The sequence below is a fragment of the Prionailurus bengalensis genome, chromosome E3 (genome assembly GCF_016509475.1).
Source record: "Prionailurus bengalensis isolate Pbe53 chromosome E3, Fcat_Pben_1.1_paternal_pri, whole genome shotgun sequence".
Classification (NCBI taxonomy): domain Eukaryota; kingdom Metazoa; phylum Chordata; class Mammalia; order Carnivora; family Felidae; genus Prionailurus; species Prionailurus bengalensis.
Genome location: NC_057357.1, coordinates 26,081,858 through 26,100,779, shown reverse-complemented (window position 1 = coordinate 26,100,779; position 18,922 = coordinate 26,081,858). Strand labels below are relative to the sequence as shown.

The 18,922-nt window shown below is 41.5% G+C and overlaps 1 protein-coding gene across 1 annotated transcript in view; it reads right to left on the bottom strand.

The window, feature by feature from the left end:
* Positions 1-703: 703 nt before the first annotated feature.
* The window catches only part of GPR139 (G protein-coupled receptor 139), a 40,309-nt gene continuing 22,090 nt past the window's right edge, over positions 704-18,922 (bottom strand). The window contains exon 2 of the mRNA XM_043560394.1: positions 704-2,924. Within this exon, the coding sequence (XP_043416329.1) occupies positions 1,990-2,924 (935 nt within the window). The 3' untranslated portion in view covers positions 704-1,989. The remainder of the gene's footprint in view (positions 2,925-18,922) is intronic.

The window sequence follows — 18,922 nt, the reverse complement described above, 5'->3', positions numbered from 1 at the left end:
TCTTAATGTTCTTGGATACATTAGATTCATACAGTGAAGGGAGGTCTCTAAATGCATGCCAACTTTGTCTTATCCTTGATATAAGAAATCTGTTCTATTGCTGGAGAAGAACTTAGCTGAGTTAGGTTTTATAAGGATTAGAATATGGTCTCCAATACGGTTCCTTCCTCAGGACCTTGCAGAAGTAACTTCGGCTCTGCCAGATTTTTTTCTTTTGCACTGACTTTAGAATCTAATCTTTGGGTAAGATGAGACTCTACTGCAGTCATTTAAAAGGAGTAGGAATTAGAATAATCAGGACTACCATGACCTAAAATTATATTGACTTAGTATTGAAGGCATTGACTAATTGTTTAGGGCTTGTGTTGCACTGGGGCCTTTTCTACCATACTCATTTTATTGCAGATTTCCTTAAAAAGGGTAGACACGTCTTCCAATTTAGGACTAAAAATGTAGTAAGAATCCAGCCTGAGGAACCAAGTGTTCCAGGAGGACTGTTTGCTTTTTGTTTGCTCACCAAAAACACCATACAATTCCAAAATCATTTTGGGAGATTTCTTCCAGAACACAGATAATTTCAAATACTGGTAATCTGGAAGAGAAATTTTTAAAAAGCTAAATAAGTGGAACTCCAGCATGGTTTCCCTTTTAAAATACATTACTGGATACATATAAGCCTAATATAATCAAACATGTGTGGGCATGTGTGTGTACACACATGAGTGGCAAATCCGAGGGAAGCCCCTATTAATTACATCAGAGAGCTCTTTTTGCCTTGGACAGGCAAGGGAGAACAGCTAAATAAATTCATATTTTATCATTTTGCAACGGACCTGAATTAAGTAGCTTCACTGAAAACTGGTACCACCCTTTTGAGCCATATGCATCAAAGGGCACACAAGCAGACAACATGGGCACCTTTCCGTGTGAATTTTATCTGCATTTGTGGCTGAATAGTAATACCAGGTAGACTGTGGGGCAGAGCTAAGAATGTCTCCTTTCACACCTGGAGGGCTACAGTTCCTGACCCTTGAAAATTAAGTCCAGTTTGGAAGTCACTTCAGATAAAACAATTTGGTGAGGGCTTCAGCAAGCAAGGAGGCAGGGTTGTCAACTCTACATGTAAAAGGCTTCTCCAGGAAGCTTAAGTGGCACCGCAATAAGAAGCTATTTTGAGTAAAGGGATCATACACAGCTGACACGGGATGGATCGAAACAATGGCAAGAGTGGGCTTATTTTTTTGTTTTTCTGGGCTCAAGAGATCCTCCTTCCCCCCCACGCACCAGGCAGGGGTCTTTGTTTTGGAGGAGATAGATAAAATCTATACATAATGACAAATAGAAAGCCTGCATTTTAGACCCAAATCTGAGGGTCATAGTTATGTTGGTTTGAAGCCTTTCCAAAGAAGCTCTGGCCAGAGTTTGGATGGGATTAATACTTGCTTGTCCCCTTACAGTGTCATTCTGTAGCTTAGGGTTCCAGGGCCACTTCAAGACCACAACCTTCTCTAGGACAAAGGGCACCTTGGAAAAATCCCAAATCCCAATGGTCAGCATCATTAGCTGCTGGGGATGGCACAGGGAAACGATGGTTGACCTCAGCTCTTAGAGGAAGAGTGTGGACTCAGCTACCTGCTATTGTGGCTTGGTGTATCACATAAATGAGAGGTTCCCAATGACTGGATGGTGCCAAGGCAAAGTCATAGACTATTTCTTTCCTGTGTCCTCATTGGCCACAGGATGATGACACAACCTCTAAAGACATCTTCAAACTGGTAGAAATTCTGCTGTCAAGTGACATTGTGAAAATAAATGCACAAATGAAAACAAGATTGGTGCTTTTCTTTCTTCTCTTCCATCTTTTCTCATCTACCAGTCTGAGGGTTGCTCAGTCTGTGGAGATAGGAAATCAGGTTAGCACTTTTAAGTGGGCTACCCTCCCATCTGGAAATAGATTAGACAGAGGCACTAGGTGCCAAACCTGTGAGGTCATGGGGATACTTTTATAGGTTTTCCATTTTTGTCATACTGGTACACCAGCATCTTGATACAGTGTGAGTTGGCTGGTGAGATCCAGGGGCTACTTGTTATGGAAAAGTTATGGTTGGTGTAGAACTGTACAGGTTGCTTTTGGCACTTGAAGAAGGCCTTGAGCGTGGCGGCCGCCATAGTGCGGAACCTCTTGCTGATGAAGCAGTAGAGGAAGAAGTTGATGGCTGTGTTCAGAAGGGCCAGCATGTTGGCAATGTCGGACATGATGTGCACCAGCCAGCGGTTTTGGATAGGTGCCCCATAGAGGTGGTAGAGAATCATGACAATGCGGGGGGCCCAGAGTGTGGCAAAGATGGAGGTAATGGTGAACAAGATGGCAGTAGTTTTCCCTGTGGAATAGCCACGGAGGCGAAAATTGCTTTTCCTCCTGAGCTTGTACACAATGATTGAGTTCAAGATGAAGAAAATGGAGCAGGGCACCAAGTACACGGTGAAGCAGTGAATCCAGATAAGGACGTGATGCATGGAGGTGCTGATGTAGTCTTCAGTCCAGATGTTGGGCCACCAGTAGTAGGGGATGCTGGTCAGGAAGCAGGTGATGTAAACACTTACAATGACTTTCCGGGTGCGGGCTGGGTAGGAGACCGTGTGGTACTTGAGTGGGTGGCAGACTGCAATATACCGATCAATGGTTAATGGAACAGTAATCCAAATAGAAGTGTGGATGGATGAAAATTCCAGCACTTCTATGATCTTATTGGGCACCTGAGGCATCTGCATGTTCAAGATGAAGTCTTCCAACAGGAAGTCCACGAACACAATGAAAAAGAGGACCAAGATGTCAGCAGCAGCAAGTGCCAAGAGATAGTTGTAGGAGGACTTCTGCCTTCTAGCTACCAGCTGAGAGAGAATGATCACTGTCAGGATATTGGCTGTGGAGAGAAGAGAATCTGGTTTATCTCTGAAGTCAGATGACTTCATTGGCTAATATAGGGCCCTAGGCTTATGTTTATGGGTACTTCCATGGAAGCCAAAGGGACCAAACCAGTGCTTTTGAAAGACAGTCTCTACACTACAAATTATAGCTCATGCAACCATCTGGATACTATTTTGACAAAATTACATACTCGTAATTTAATATTGTAGGAATAAATAAACTATTCCTCACAATCATTGGAGGTGGTGTTGCCATTATTCTCACTTCAGAAATGAAACTGGGGCCCAGAGGGCTTAAGGAATTCACTTAAAGTCACACAGTTAGTAAGTGCTGGCGACAGGAACCAAGCCTAGATCCCCTAATCTGAAATCCCATGCTCTTTCTTTTGTCCTCATGCATGCAGGAAAATATGGGGTGTTCCCTGCTTCATGTGTTCAGGTAGGAGACTAACCTCTTAAGAACCTTTTTGGAACCTGGATTTTAGGACCTTTCCTTTTTATGTAGGTTTAGTATTGATGGAGTGGAGAAGATCATGACCTTCAGATTAATTTAAAGATAAATTATATTTATTTTTTAGAGTAGGTGCCGATGGTCTCTGATTTATGATGGTTCAACTTACGATTTTCTGACTTTACTGTGGTGCAAAAGCTATAGGCATTCAGTAGAAATTGTACTTGGGATTTTGAATTTGGATCTTTTCCTGGGTTAGTGATGTGCGGTATGAGACTCTTGTTATGCTGGGCAACAGCAGTAAGTCCGAGCTCCCAGTCAATCACGTGATCATGAGCTCTTAAAACTGACACACTTGGGAGAGAGCCAAAACATAAGAGACTGTTAAAAACTGAGAACAAACTGAGGGTTGATGGGCGGTGGGAGGGAGGGGAGGGTGGGTGATGGGTATTGAGGAGGGCACCTTTTGGGATGAGCACTGGGTATTGTATGGAAACCAATTTGACAATAAATTTCATATATTAAAAAAAAAAGATTAAAAAAAAAACCTGACACACTTAACGACGATCTGTACCTGTATAACCATTCTGTTTCTCACTTTCAGTCCAGTATTCAAAAAGCCTTGTGTTAGATGATTTTGCCCAACCATAGGCTAATGTAAATGTTCTAAGAATATTTAAGGTAGGCTAGGCTAAGCTATGATGTTCAGTAGATTAGGTGTATTCCATGCATTTTCAATTTTTATGATGGGTTTATCAGGATGTAACTCCATCGTATCACGGAAGAGCTGTAATCTACAATAGGGTACATAATTAGAAATAATAGCAGGGAGAAGTAAATTTCCCTTCTTGTTCTCCAACCACCCAAATACCCCTCCCTCAGGGCAATCACAGTAATAAATAGTCTATCCTTATATATGTCTTTATAATATATATAGTTTTTGAACAAACAGTAGCAATATATTATTTTTCTTGGTGTGTGATTTGTTTTGAAAATGCATGCATATAATTTCTTCTTCTAAAGTTTTTTTTTTTAAGTAATTTCTGTACCTAACATGGGGCTTGAATGACTTTGAGATCAAGAGTCACATGCTCTTCCAACTGAGCCAGCCAGGTGCCCCTTGACATGCATGCATATAATTTCTGATCAATTAAAAAAAAAGTCTCTCTGAATAAGACACATCTGGAAAGTTGTTAGGGACTCATTCTAAAATGATATTCCAGTGGATAATATCTATAAGTCATTCTGCACATTGAATCCCATTAATTTTCAATCGACACTATTAATCCTATTTTGAAAACAGGAGTATCAGAGAATTTATGTCTCTTTTCTGAAGTATGGTGGTAGAGTTGGCATCTGAATCTCTCTTAATCTCACTTTTTAAAATGTTATACAATAGTTCACTTGTAAAATTAGCTTGTAATATACATATCCTGGTGCACTCTTCACTCAGATTAAATAAATTTTAACATTTTAACATATTTGTTTCAGTTCTTAAAAAAAAAGAACTGACACTGTAGATACAATTGAAGTCCTCTTTGAAATTGTCCCAGGCCCATTCTTTTCCTTCCCTCCTTCTTTCTCTGTCTCTAGAGGCAAACCCCATACTGTAATCTTCAGGGCCACATTTGCATACCCTTACTTTTCTTTAGATTGGACCATCCATTCCATATGCTTCTGTTTCCACTCAACATTATGTTTTAGAGACCATATTGTTGATACATGCAGCTCTCATTCACTCATTTTAATGACTATATAGGATTCCATTGTATAAAATTACTGTAATTTACTTATTCGCATATACGTACAGAGACAAATCTGTACATATATACACATGTCTGTATATATTTCTGTATAATAGGCATGTATAGGCATGTACACACATGTATGTCTACATAATATGTGCATATATACACATATAGACATACGTGTGTGTGTGTGTGTGTGTGTGTGCGCACGCGTGTATAAAACAATGTACATTTAGGGGCACCTGGGTGGCTCAGTTGGTTAAGCCTCCGACTTCGGCTCAGGTCATAATCTCAGTTCTTGAGTTCAAGCCCTGCATCAGGCTCTGTGCTGACAGTCCAGAGCCTGAAGCCTGCTTCAGATTTGGTGTCTCCCTCTCTCTCTCTCTCAGACCCACCCCTGCTGACACTCTGTCTCTCTCAAAAATAAACATTAAAAAAAATTAAAACAAAAAATAAAACAATGTACAGTTAAATTAGTCCCAAGGTTTTGCTATTAAAAACTGCTGTAGGGGCGCCTGGGTGGCGCAGTCGGTTGAGTGTCCGACTTCAGCCAGGTCACGATCTCGCGGTCCGGGAGTTCGAGCCCCGCGTCAGGCTCTGGGCTGATGGCTCAGAGCCTGGAGCCTGTTTCCGATTCTGTGTCTCCCTCTCTCTCTGCCCCTCCACCGTTCATGCTCTGTCTCTCTCTGTCCCAAAAATAAAATAAACGTTAAAAAAAAAAATTAAAAAAAAAAAAACTGCTGTAGTTAACAGCTTGATATTTGAGAGTTTCTCTTGGGTAATATACATGTACAAGTATATTTATTATGTTCTAGAGTAAGTGCATCTTTATCTCTACCATCTACAGCTGAATTGGTCTGTAAAGTGGTTTTACTAACTTACATTCCCTAACAGCAGGGTATGAGAGTTCTAGTTTCCTCATATCCTTTCTGTATTTCCTACTGTTAGTTTTTGTTTTTAAGTCTGTGCTATTCTTGCTCTTTTTCAAAGCACTTTGAAATAATATTTGAAGCAGTGAAGAGTTAAGCATTTATGATATTTATTAGCCAGAATTCAAACCCAGGACCACTGCCCATGCTCTAAACCACTCTGCAATATGAGTAATTCCAGGTAGTGGTGGGGGTACCATGCAGGTATATTACAGTGTATACAAAAGCGAAAAATAATGAGTAAATTCTATTTGAAGTCACTACTTAAGAAAAGAGGTCCTGGGGCGCCTGGGTGGCTCAGTCGGTTAAGCGTCCGACTTCAGCTGAGGTCATGATCTCACGGTTCGTGGGTTTGAGCCCCACATCAGGCTCTGTGCTGACAGCTCGGAGCCTGGAGCCTGGAGCCTGCTTCGGATTCTGTGTCTCCCTTGCTCTCTGCCCCTCCCCCACTTGCACTCTGTTGGTCTCTCTCAAAAATAAATAAACATTAAAAAAAAAAAAGTCCCATTAAAGCAAAGTTTTTTTGTATTTGTAAACATGAAATTTCAAAAGTTTATTCATGCATTCAACAGTGTTTTTGTGCATTGATTATGAGCTATGCCCTGGGAGGAGATGTTGACCAAAATAGACATGGATGGTCTTGCCTTCATGGAGTTTAGAATCTTTTAGGCAAAAAACCAAAAAGTTAACTGAAGAGCCACAGTAGAAAATATGTAACTGGAAGCTGTAAGTGGTATGAGTGATAAATAAAAGATTTACTGAGGAAATGATGTTCAAGCTGAAATTTGGAGAACCAGGAGGAAGTAAATAGGCAAAAAGGGTGAGAGTAGAAAGTGTGTTTCAGGCAAGGAAAACGGCATATGCAAAGGCCCTGAGATGGCAAAAGCATGAAGAGTTGGGTTTATTAAGGCAAGGAATGCTAATGTTAATTTTCTACTTGCTTTGTATACATTTTTGTTCTCTCTCTCTCTTTTAAAAATTTTTAATGTTTATTTATTTTTGAGAGAGAGAGAGACAGAGCCTGAGTGGGGAGGGCAGAGAGAGAGGGAGACACAGAATCTGAAGCAGGCTCCAAGCTCCGAGCCGTCAGCCCAGAGCCAGATGTGGGGCTCGAACTCACAGACTGCAAAATCATGACCTGAGCTGAAGTCAGAGGCTTAACTGACTGAGCCACCCTGGTGCCCCTTCTCTTTTTTTAATAGAATGCACATTTTATTTTATTTTTATTGTAGAGAGAAAGCAAGTTGGGGAGAGGGGCAGAGGGAGAGAGAGACAGACAGAGAGAGAGAGAGAGAGAGTCTTAAGAAAGCCACATGCTCACTGTGGAGCCCGACAGGGCTCAATCCCATGACCCTGGGATCATGACCTAAGCTGAAATCAAGAGTCGTATGCTCAACCGACTGAGCCACCCAAGCACCCACACACTCTTGCTGTATTGTGTTGAAAAATGTTCCAAAATGTTTTATTCATTTAGAAATCTTTTCAAAAAGTATTTAGCATCTACCTTCTGTGTGCATGGGCCCATGGTAGAAACAAATTGGTATTCAGAGTCTCCACTCAGAAAGTATAGAAAAACACACAAGTAACTAAGTATTAAAGAGATAAATGAGAGGGGCGCCTGGGTGGCTCAGTTGGTTAGGTGTCTGACTTCGACTCAGGTCATGATCTCACGGTTTGTGGGTTCGAGCAACACATCAGGCTCTGTGCTAAATGCTCGCTTGGAGCCTGCTTCAGAGTCTGTGTCTCCTCTCTCTGCCCCTCCTCTGCTCATGCTCTGTCTCATTCTGTCTCTCAAAAATAAATAAAGATAAATTAAAAAAAAAGATAAATGAGAGAGAACACACAGGTGATTTAAGAGGGATTGGTGAACACACATAGAATGATTTGGGGGAAGGTGTGGGTCAAAAGTCTGGCTACTTTGATCTAATCATATACACTCAGGGCTTCGTAAATTCAAGCTGTAAAATCAGGTCTGATGGTTACATATCAAAGAGCATCAGGACTCTGATTAAGTGTGTGGAGTCTGGGGCTGGGCTGCTGGAGTTTAGTCCTGGCCCTACTGCTTATTGGCTCTTTGCCTTTGGGCAGATTTATTCAATCTCTCTGCATGTCAGTTTCCTTCTTTATAAAATCGGGTTAATAAGAATATCTCCTTGAGAGGGTTGTTTTGAGAATCAAGTGAGATAATTTTTACAAAGTGTTTAGAACAGTGCGTGGCATGTGGTTAAGTTTTCAATGAATGTTAGCTATTGACTGAGAGTCCACTCCTTTAGCAAATTTTAGCAGAGCATTTCCTATGTGCCAGGCATTGTATGAGGTGTTGGAGATGCAGGGGTTAACAAAATGCACAAGTTGCTTTATTGTGTGGTGAGGAAGACAGACAATAAATAACTATAAAAATGTACAAGAGAATTTCAGACAGCATACTATCCAGAATAAAACCCAGGGATGAGACAAATTGATGGGAGATTATTCTTTAGGTTAGGAAGTGACGTTTGAGTTTAATTAAGGGTGAAAAGAAGGTTATCTGCCATGAAAAGACTTGTGGGAAAGGAATTCTAGGCAGTGGGAATGCCAAGTGCAAAGGCCCTGAGGTGGGAATGAATATGGTATTCATGGAACAGAAAGAAGGCCTCTTATCAGTCCTATTATCATCCCCATTTTATAGATGAGGAAACTGAGGATTGGATCTTTAGGTTATTTGCCCAAAGCCACATCCGGAGTAAGTGGGAGAGCCAGAAAGTGACTCTAGTTCTTTCTGACTTTATGGCATATCAAGTTATGTGTTGTTTATTTTTGATCACAGGAAAGGGTTCTCAGCTGGAGGAAAGTGATTTCCTGTTTCCTGGGTTGCCCCTGACTTAGAACTAAGTGCTGTCATTTCTCTCCCATGTTCCTGCCCCACCTGCCAGCCTATAAAGAAGCAGGAATGGATAAATGCTGGGGTCTCCCCAGGGGAAAAAAAAAACCTTACTATATGTTCGGCAGGGAGTGACTCTTCACCACTGTCTCTTACTCCCCAGATGAATGCTATTTGAAGTGTGGTGCTAAAAATTTTCCATATCCAAGCTGTTTAAAAAATATTTCAGCCCCATCTAATTAATGCTTTAAGTAAGGCAAGTCATTGAGTCCAAACGAAATTGCTACGTATTCCTATTTGACATTTCCTTAAGTTTCTAGTAATTGTCTCTCTTGAGAAACTAACCCGCAGACACTGAGTCTCCCGTTTCTTTTGTACAGATAGATTTGCCCCCAAGGCAACATCAAGCACACTTAGGAAATCCTTGGGATGAGAGAGCATGTGTGAGCCACAGAAACTTGGAGGGGAATGGAAAGATGCCTGTGTATTGATTTTCTGAAAAAGAAATGAGAAGGTAGAGTTTTCAACTCTTAAGGTTTCACATTTGCTGTAATTACATTAAGAAATCCCTTCATTTCTTTGGTGGCACGTTTTCCCCCAAAGAAAAGGAGTGGTGTTGACAGGGTCTGTGCGTATTTATAATGGGTGAAACAAACAAACAAACAAACAAACAAACAAAGAAAACAACCAAAGAAACCCAAGTCATCACCACCTGATATTCTATTTCTCAGGTTTTCTCTCAAACTAACCAGCCCAAGACTCTGTTGTTGTGGAAACCTAAGCAAGCCCCAGTGAACTTCACAATCAAAATGTCAATGCTTCAAAAAAGCAAATCCTTTCTGTCAATGGTGTCACAGGGCAGTTTTAAGCTCTTGGGTAATAGAAAGCCCGTGTTTTGTGATTGCAAAGCTTCTTGGTTATATTCTTGGGGGAATTAATTTCCTGTACTTTGCAGCTTACTATGCTCAAACCTGAGAGGATTTGGGGAGTGGCTGAAAGAACAACATGGGTTTGGCTGTCAGACCCTACCACCGAATGGCCTACTGGTGCAGAGGTAAAGGGTCAAAGTTTTCCAGAGGTATTTTCTGTGTCTGTGAGGAGTATACGGTTCCTTTAGGTTCCTTGGAAGAAGTAGCTGGAACAGAGCATTGACTGGGAGTTTTGAGTTTATCTCTCTCATTTCTGCTGGATTTTTTTTTGTCATTGAAAATTAGTTTTTTCAATTACAAAAGTAAAACATATACTTATAAAAACTTAAACATTATATTGACATGTAATTATATTATTATTAGCTCGTTTTTATTGAGCATTTACTTGTAAGCATCTTAACAGACCATATATCATTTAATTCTTCACAACCACCTATGAGGTTGGAACTATGATTTGAGAGCATCAAGGCTCAAGAGAGGTTAAGAAACTTGTTCGAGGTCACACAGCAAGCAAGTGGTGATCTAGGACATTAAACCAGGCTTTCTGCCTCCCAGTTTATATATTTAACTACTACATTAGACATTGGAATGTGAAAGTCTGTCCAAATCCCATTTTCCAAAGGTATTGTAGTGCCTAGTCTCATAGATAGCCCTTGATGAACCACATGTCTGAATATTCACGCCTTTGGGTAGTCTCCTTCCCTTGAATTGGAGCTGGTCCTGTGATTTACTTTTGAGCAATAGACTATGGGTCTGTACATACAGGGGTGACCTTGTATGTACAGGTAATATGTGGGCCTTCTGAATACTTGGTCTTGGGATGTTCCATTTTGGAACCCAGCTATGAGAAGCCCAAGTCAGATGGAAAGGTGTGCAGGACTCTGGTTGAAAGCCCCAGGTGATCTCATAGCCAAATCCAACATTAATTGTCAGCCATTTGAGTGTGCCATCTTTGATGTCCAGCTCAGTGGAACCCCAAGTGACAGCAGTTATTATAAATTATAAATGTAATTAGTAATAATAATTACTGCTACACAAGGAGATCATACAATAAAACTGTTGTGCAAATTGATTTTTTTTGAAATTAGAAATAAATCGTGGATTTTTCCCATTGTCAATAATATTCATGAAATATTCACCTATGGCTGAACATTATTTATTTTATCTTATTTTTTGTTTGGCCACTGTAGAACTTCATTAAGTGTCTTTTCGTTTATCTGTAGAATAAATTCCCAAAAGTAGAAATGCTGGTTTAAAGGGTAACACAGTTTTTTCCCCTTCTTCCTCCCTCTCTCCCTCTTTCCATATCTCTCTTTCTTCCTAAAGGCAGCTAAGAAAATTTGTAAAAAGGAAAAGAACTCAAGTTGAAACTACAAAAGGATTTAGATTAGGCACCAAGAAGAACTTTTTGATTATAATGGCTGCTGTGTGAACAAGAGCAGGCCAGACACCACAGTTGCTTGGTTCATGGAGGTCTTCAGAAAAGGACAGAGAATTTCTTATCTGGGCTGATTCCTGAGGTTCCCTTCTGCAAATCCTCTTTTTCTGCATCCTAAATTATGTTCTTGTGAATTTCACCATCCTTGGTGACTTAAATGCATCTCTCCTCCTTAAAGTTGTCTGTTTTTTGCACTGGAAGAGTTAGGCCTGTTGTCCTACAGAAGTACAAGGACCCCTAACATTGTAAACAATTTCAATGGTGTTATTTTAGCTGTTCCTGGGAGATGCCCGAAGGATAGACTTTTAGGAGAAGCAATGTTTAAGCCTCCCAGGCAAGAAGTCAGCACTGCCTTTGTTTAGATCAGCTGGGGAGTGGAGATTGAATTGTGTGATGGGCATTGACTCTTGGAGGTTGTCATCTTCCTCACTGTTACCTGTTCCACTCTGGATCTTGGAGGGTAGGGAAGAAGAGGGAATAAAGCATGATGCTGACGACTTGGTGTTCAGTCTTTTTGGCCTCCATGGATGGTACTAGAAGGTCTTCAGGTGGTTCTGCCCTGAGGGCTCCTAGGAGAGGAGCAGGGAAGGAATTGAGGGTAGCTGTCTTGCCATGTGGTTCCAACCTCAGGCACTACTAGCTGGCCAGTGGCCATCCTGTCTCTTCATTGTTCCTCTTGCTCCAGGGCAGAAGTTTGGGAATGCAAAAGTCTTTCTTGCTTTTGGTTATTAGTGGCACAAAACTGACTGTGGACTAGTGAGGACAGGCAGTGGGTCCCAACCCTCACCCTATGGGAAAGGCAGTCCTTGAGGGATGGCTTCCAGATTCCCAGATGGGCTCTAAAGAGCCATTTGGGTTTGTTGTTGTTGTTCTTTGCAGGCTTAACCTCACCCAAAATATCCAGGTATATAAGAACCTATCCTAGTTGGAAGAGTTTGTGAAGTATAGTGTTAATCTCTCTGAGCCTCAGTTCCTACACCTGTGAAATGGGCATCATAATAAACCTACCCCCGTTGGTTGTTATAAAGATACATGAAATACCGTGTGTGTAATGCTTAGCATAGTTTTTGGCACATAATGAGCCCTCAGTAAATTTTACCTGTTGTTTCTTTTTACACCTATGTTACCTATTGTTACATTTTACACCTGGCAAGTGCAGTTCAGCAGACAATTATTGAGCTAGAGGCCAGACACTGTGCTGGGAGCAGAGATGAGTCAGAGAGAGTCTGAGCTCTCCAGGAATCCCAGAGAAGATTCTAGTCTCCCTTAACCTATAATTCCAGGCACTAATAATCCTGTCACCCTATCCTGAAATTCTTTATTGCCTCTAACTTAATCCCTCTAGCTGCAGTGGTATTCCACCGGCTACTCCTCACTTTGTTTCTCTGCTTGGTGGAGAGGAACGCTGGCTGTTATCTAGGGCCCTGAAGAGCCATTGTTACACAATGACTCAGTTGTCTCTTGCTTTCTCTGAAATAGCCTTTGTTCTTTTAAAATTTTAGTTTTTATTTTGATAGCTCTTTAATTTTCTTTGTAGCTTTACTATCATGTTCTTCTCTATTTTCTTGTGGAGACCCCTATTTGTCACCGCATTTAGCACTGGAGTGGCTTATTTTCAAAGCTAAGGGTAGTATTTCCTCTATTTCTACAGTCTCATGTGAAGGGTGATTGCACAGCTTGAGACAGGAATGGCAAAACACGGTTCATCTTCAGTCTTTTGGTAGTGGCTACCATGTTCCCTGTTCTAAAACCATGCCTGAGTTTAGTAGTGCTGTGTTGGATTAGTGATATTTGCCATGGTGGAACAAATGCTGTGGATTTGCCCCGGGGGGTTGAGCCCTGGATGCAGGATGCAGTCTTCCTGGCTTTTCCTAGAATCTAACAAAGCAGTGGTTTCCATTGTAGACCAGAACTAGTTGAGATCTAGTAAGGCTGACCCTTGCAGATGAATAGTCGGCAAGAGCTAAGATGGTTGCCAGGGTAGTCTGACTCAAGACAATGGGGGAAAGTGAATTAGTACCTGGACTGGTCATCACATTCATCTGGGCCAATCACTTGGCCTTCTCTTGACTGCAAAATTCCTTCTGACTTTTTGACCAGGAGCACCGTCTTGGGGTAACCATGACAACTGCTAGGTCTCAAGTTGGCCAATAGACTCAAAAGTTTCCAAACCATACTGCTTGGTGCCAAAGTTTATTTTCTTATGACTACTATACATTGAGCACCTACTATGAGCCTCTTGGCTCTGTAGAGATGAGGTGATTTTATGTGATTCACTGATGAATAATTTTACTTTTTTTTCAATATATGAAATTTATTGTCAAATTGGTTTCCATACAACACCCAGTGCTCATCCCAAAAGGTGCCCTCCTCAGTGAATAATTTTACTTTAAAAGTTATGTGTTTAGTTTAAATGGAATTAGAGGAATGTTATTTTTTTCATTTAGGGTAGTGATTAAAAACATGCTTATAAAATAAGTTCAGTTTATTAAGAAAATGAGTTGATTTAAAGAAAGATGTGAGGGCATAACAGTGCAAAGAGAATGTAGGCTCTGGTCTCCATTTACAAAGAAGGAAACTGATGAAGGGAGGGTTAGGCACCTGTCCAACATGGCACAGCTGGTAAGTCGAAGAAGTATCTTGAAAGCACTCAGTGGTACCATCCTGGGTCAAGTGATAGATGCAGCTGTGTTTTTATGGCTCCAGGGTTTGTTGCAAACACAGATAGGGGCAGAGCTTGAGCTGTCTTTCCAGCAAACATAGAATGTAAGAGTTACCAGAAGGGACAGGCTCATTAAAATGACAGGCATATATTTTGGAGTATAGATGAACTACACTCAGATCTGCTCCTTTCTAGCTGTCATTCTTGGACAAGTAACACCAGAAGCTTCAGCATCCTCCTCAGTAAAGTAGGAGAACCAGTGACATGTGTTTCCCAGAAGATTGTTGGGGAATCAGAGGAGGTCACATGCATAAAGCTCTTGGCACAGAGCCTGGCATGGGCAGAGTGGACAGTAAGTGGCCACGATTAGTTAGTATGCATGAGTGTGATGACTAGTCCTGTGAAGGAGATGATCTGAATGAGGTGAAGGCTTGACATGGAGGAAGAATCACTGGCAAGTCTAGGCAGGGGATTCTCCTGCTGTATTTCTTGAGGATGGGAGAATTGGCTGTAGAAAAGACCTCTGACTCATTATACTTGGTCAATGAAAGTGTCCTTGAGATACATGTGCAAGTTGTTAATGCAGAGTAAACCCTAAGAGTTCTCATCGTAAGGAAAAAAAATCCTTTTCTCTCTTTGCTTTCTCTTTTAATTGTAGCTGTTTGAGGTGATGGATGATAAGCTTCTTGTAGCCATAATTTCATAATATATGTAAGCCAAACCATTATGCTCTATACCTTAAACTTATACTGCGATGTAGGTCAATTAAATCTCATTAAGATGGGGGAAAAAGTGTGCCTAGGCATCCCAATTTTGTTGGGAGATGCCTCAGGCTTCAATTAGGTTCTGACATAGACCTGTGTGTGCCCGTGGACAAGCCATTTCCCTTCTCAGGGCTTCAGCTTCCAGAGCTGCAAAAATGAGCCAGTTACCAATAAAGCAATAATAATAAAGATAGTATCATAGCTCGCATCTAGTTAGGGTGAGTGGTAGTTTGACAGGTACACAAGACAAGGAAGGACTCTCCAGGGAGAGTGAACTGCCATGTCCCAAGGCAAAGAGGCATGAGACAGAAGACCCGTTACCATTTTTTCAGGGCCCCTGGAAGTTATGAGCGCTTACTGTGTTTCAGGCCCTAAAACCCATCCCTTCATATACATGAAGCACGTTTCAGATCAAATGTCATCTAATATCATAGTATCTAATATTAAATATCCAACATTTAATCCTTACAAATAAACTAGGCACTCTTTCCATCCCTTTATTGATAAGAAAGACTGAAGGGTTAAGTAGTTGGCTGTTAAGGAATCAAATGCCTCTTCCCGTTCTCCTGTTTATGGATACCTGTTATATTAGAGGTGAGCACATTTAGTAATAACTAATGCATGTATTAATAACAGTTCCCTTTTTAAAGCATTTACCCCATGTGGCTCACTTGTTAGAGGTTTTACTTAACATTAAATTGAATCCTCACATGACGTTGGGAGATATGTACTATTAATATCCCCATTATAGGGATGAAAACACTGAGGCTCAGTGGGTTAAGAAACTGGCCCGAACAGACATCAAGTGTGTCCTGGACTTGGGATTCAAAAACAATTTATTAGACTTAGAGTCCATTTGATGCACGTGCTTGTCCAGATGCTTCCGTAATTAGCTCTAGTGAACTGACCATTATATAGAAATAGGCCAGTTTGTTCTTTCTCTTTCTTTCCTTTTTTTTTTTTAAATATGTGTATCAGCTGGCACTCTCCATTGCCCTTTCCAATATTGAATGATGCTCCCCACTGGCTAATTCTCCCTCGTATTTGTCCGGGGTGCTCAGTTTCAGCCCACACTGCCCATCCCCTGACTTCCAGCTGGTGACTGCCTTGCACACAGGATGCTCATTTGTTTGTGCTGTTTTGTGGACCCAGGGTGATGGTCAGTGGGTGCCAGGGGACCAACAGGAAGTCAGAGGCTTCCGGGCTCTTCATCTAGAGTTCACTGGGGTGTCAGAGGCTAATTGTGGCTCTGCTCGGGTTGTCACTGTTTGATTAAACATCTTGTGCTAAGCACCATCCATCTGCCTCCCAATGGCTGCCAGGGGTAGGTATTTTTAGCTTCGGGCAAATAGCTTATCAATTGTGCATACAAAACACAGTCAACACAAAGTCAACACAAAAAGCCTTGTTTTCCGTTGCCTGTCTTCTTCAGTGCAGGCAAGGAAAAAGGAAGAATTAAATGAAGTTTGTGCTCACTTATTCATTCAACAAACATTTACTGAGCCCCACCATTACTAGGCCCTTTACCAGACATGGGTGATGCAGTAATGTGGAAACACACAAGCAGATCAAGTCCACACAGAGCTTACAATGTATGTTGACCAAGTAGAATTCTGTTCTGCTACCTACTAGCTTTGTGGCCTTGGGTAAATCACGTATTTCTCTGGGCCTTCTTGCACTCAAAAGGCATGTGCTGGACGTGTGCTGTGTGCTATTCACAGTGCTGAGGCTGCTGATGAGGGGAGGTAGATCTTTCTGCTAGCAAGAATGGCAAAGAGTTTGCATGACCAAGCAGCAAGAGTGACTCAGGCTGCCCCAGGCATTTTCTCAGGTCTATGGGGAGAGAGCAGCAACAAGGCCCCCCAGTGGGGTCAGGGAACGCTACACAGAGGCATGAAAGAGGAGACCGGGGAGACTGGGCACTCCAACATCCAGGAATGGTATGAGTTAGGGAGGCAGGCCTGTGGGCAGCACAGTCAAGAACTAAGAATCTAATAGATATAAGAGATAAATTAAACAAATAATTCTTCATCCAGTGACCCATGCTGTCTTTCTAGCCTGAAGGCTTTTCTTCTAAGGGGCTACTTCTTAGGGACAGCTGGTTACCCTGGAGCTAAGACTGTGTATAAATGGCAACAATTAGCTGGCGACTTTGTACCTCCAGCTGCTTTCCAGTATTAGGTCTGCATCAAGGGTCTCCAACTTAAAAAAACAAAGAAAAAAGAAAAGCAGTAACATGATGTCAGGAAAAACTTGAACATTCACTAGGTTCCAGAGCACATTGCTACGATTAATCTGTCTACTTATGGTTCCATTGCTATAAACACTACTGGAACTGACCACAACTTTAAAGTCTGCTGGTTTGATGATTCAAGAGGCATTTCGGGGGCTCCCACTGTTATTCCAGAAAGACAAGGGCACAGAGAACAGATTCCAGAGCCAGACTGCTAGGGTTCAAATCTGCCTTTGCCACTTTTTAGCTGTGTCATCCTGGGCAATTTACTTAATAATGTGCCTCAGTTTACTCATCTATAAAAAGGATGATGATTTGGCACCTATCACAGGCTTCTATGAGCATTAAATAAATAAATATAGGGAAGATGCCTAGAACAAGTACGATGCATACTTGTACCATGCATGCTATATAAATTTCACCATCGTTACTATTAGAGGGGTTAGAACTCTAGAAGGGCAGGAAGTGTGTCTGTTTTGCTTATTATTACTAATACATTTCCAACCTCTTACACAGTTTCTGACATGCAGTAGCTGCTTAATAAATACTGTTGAATGAATGACTAACTACAAATATAGATTAACACAACATCACAGACACACAGAAGTTCTGGTTAACAATTTTGAATAGACTGGGAGCTTGCGAAGGGTTTACTGCAGAAAATGAGTCAGGTGATATGATCAAAGGCAACTGGAAATTAATTTAGTGTTCAGTGTGAGAGAGAGATTATCATTCTTCTCTGAAGAGGATTTGTGCCAGAATCTTCCACGTGAATCCAATTTCGTTCAACATAAATTTAGTGATGCCCACCTACGTGCCAAGCCTGGAATAGGCTCTTGGGAGTACAAGACCCATTCCTTGGGCTCAGGGTGCTCAGAACTTACTGAATCAATCATACCAAGGCAGCATGAGGAGTCATTCCAAACTTGCTCCTGTCAATGGCTCTATGCCAAGGTTTGAAAATTCAAATGGCAACAGGGCCAGGCAGGTAATATCAATATGTGAGGTGGGCATGCAGGGACCTTTAATGAACTGAGTAGTTCATGCCCTCCTTCAAGAGAGCAGCCACTATTTAGTTCTTCCTGGTGGTTTTCCATGAGGGAATGACAGCCAACTGGCCAGGTCTTCCAGTGCTTTAGGAGAGGCTTTCAAACAACACACACACACACACACACACACACACACACACACACACACACACACACACACAGTGTGGCCTGTGGGCAACTAGTTTGAGACCTCTGCTCTGTAGCCAAAATCCAGGATTTTTGCATGACCAACAAGACACCTCTCACACCATCAGCTCCCTTCTGTAACTCATGCAAATGCACCTTGCTCTTCACTTTATGAGCTTTTGCCTAAATGCACAGCACTCTTTCTTTCCTTCATAGCACTGAATGGGCTATTTCTTCTGCCTGGAATGCCTTCCTTGCCTGTAGCTCTTTGGCTGGTAGATTTTTTATTTTTAAAGCCTTCCCTGATCTCAGTATGCTGAGTCAAGCATCTCATTGGCTAGAGTATTTAACACATTTTTGTAATGATCTTCTTCAAAATCTTTATTACCCATTCAGTGAGAGCCCCTGGGAGGTGGGGACTGTATCTCTTTTCTCTGAACCTTGAGGGTTTGCAGGGCAGTCAAAGAGTATGTACTCTATCAACATTTGTAGAATAAGAGTGACGGATGGATGGATGGGTGGATGGATTCCCCATGGCATTCTTTGTGGAACATTTATCTACTTGCTGTCAATTTTGTGGTATTCCATTACACACATGATAACTTGATCATATCCCTTCCCTTTGTTTTTTTCTGTCTAAACCCAGTCTCTCTAGGTAGCTTCTTAGGAACTTATTTCTCTTACCTCCTATGATGGATGATGGATCTGAGTTCCCCATTTCCTTGCCTGAACATGACACTTAACTCAGTTTTCTCATCTCTGCAAGGCAGACAATAACATTTTCCCATAGAAGACTGAGCATTTA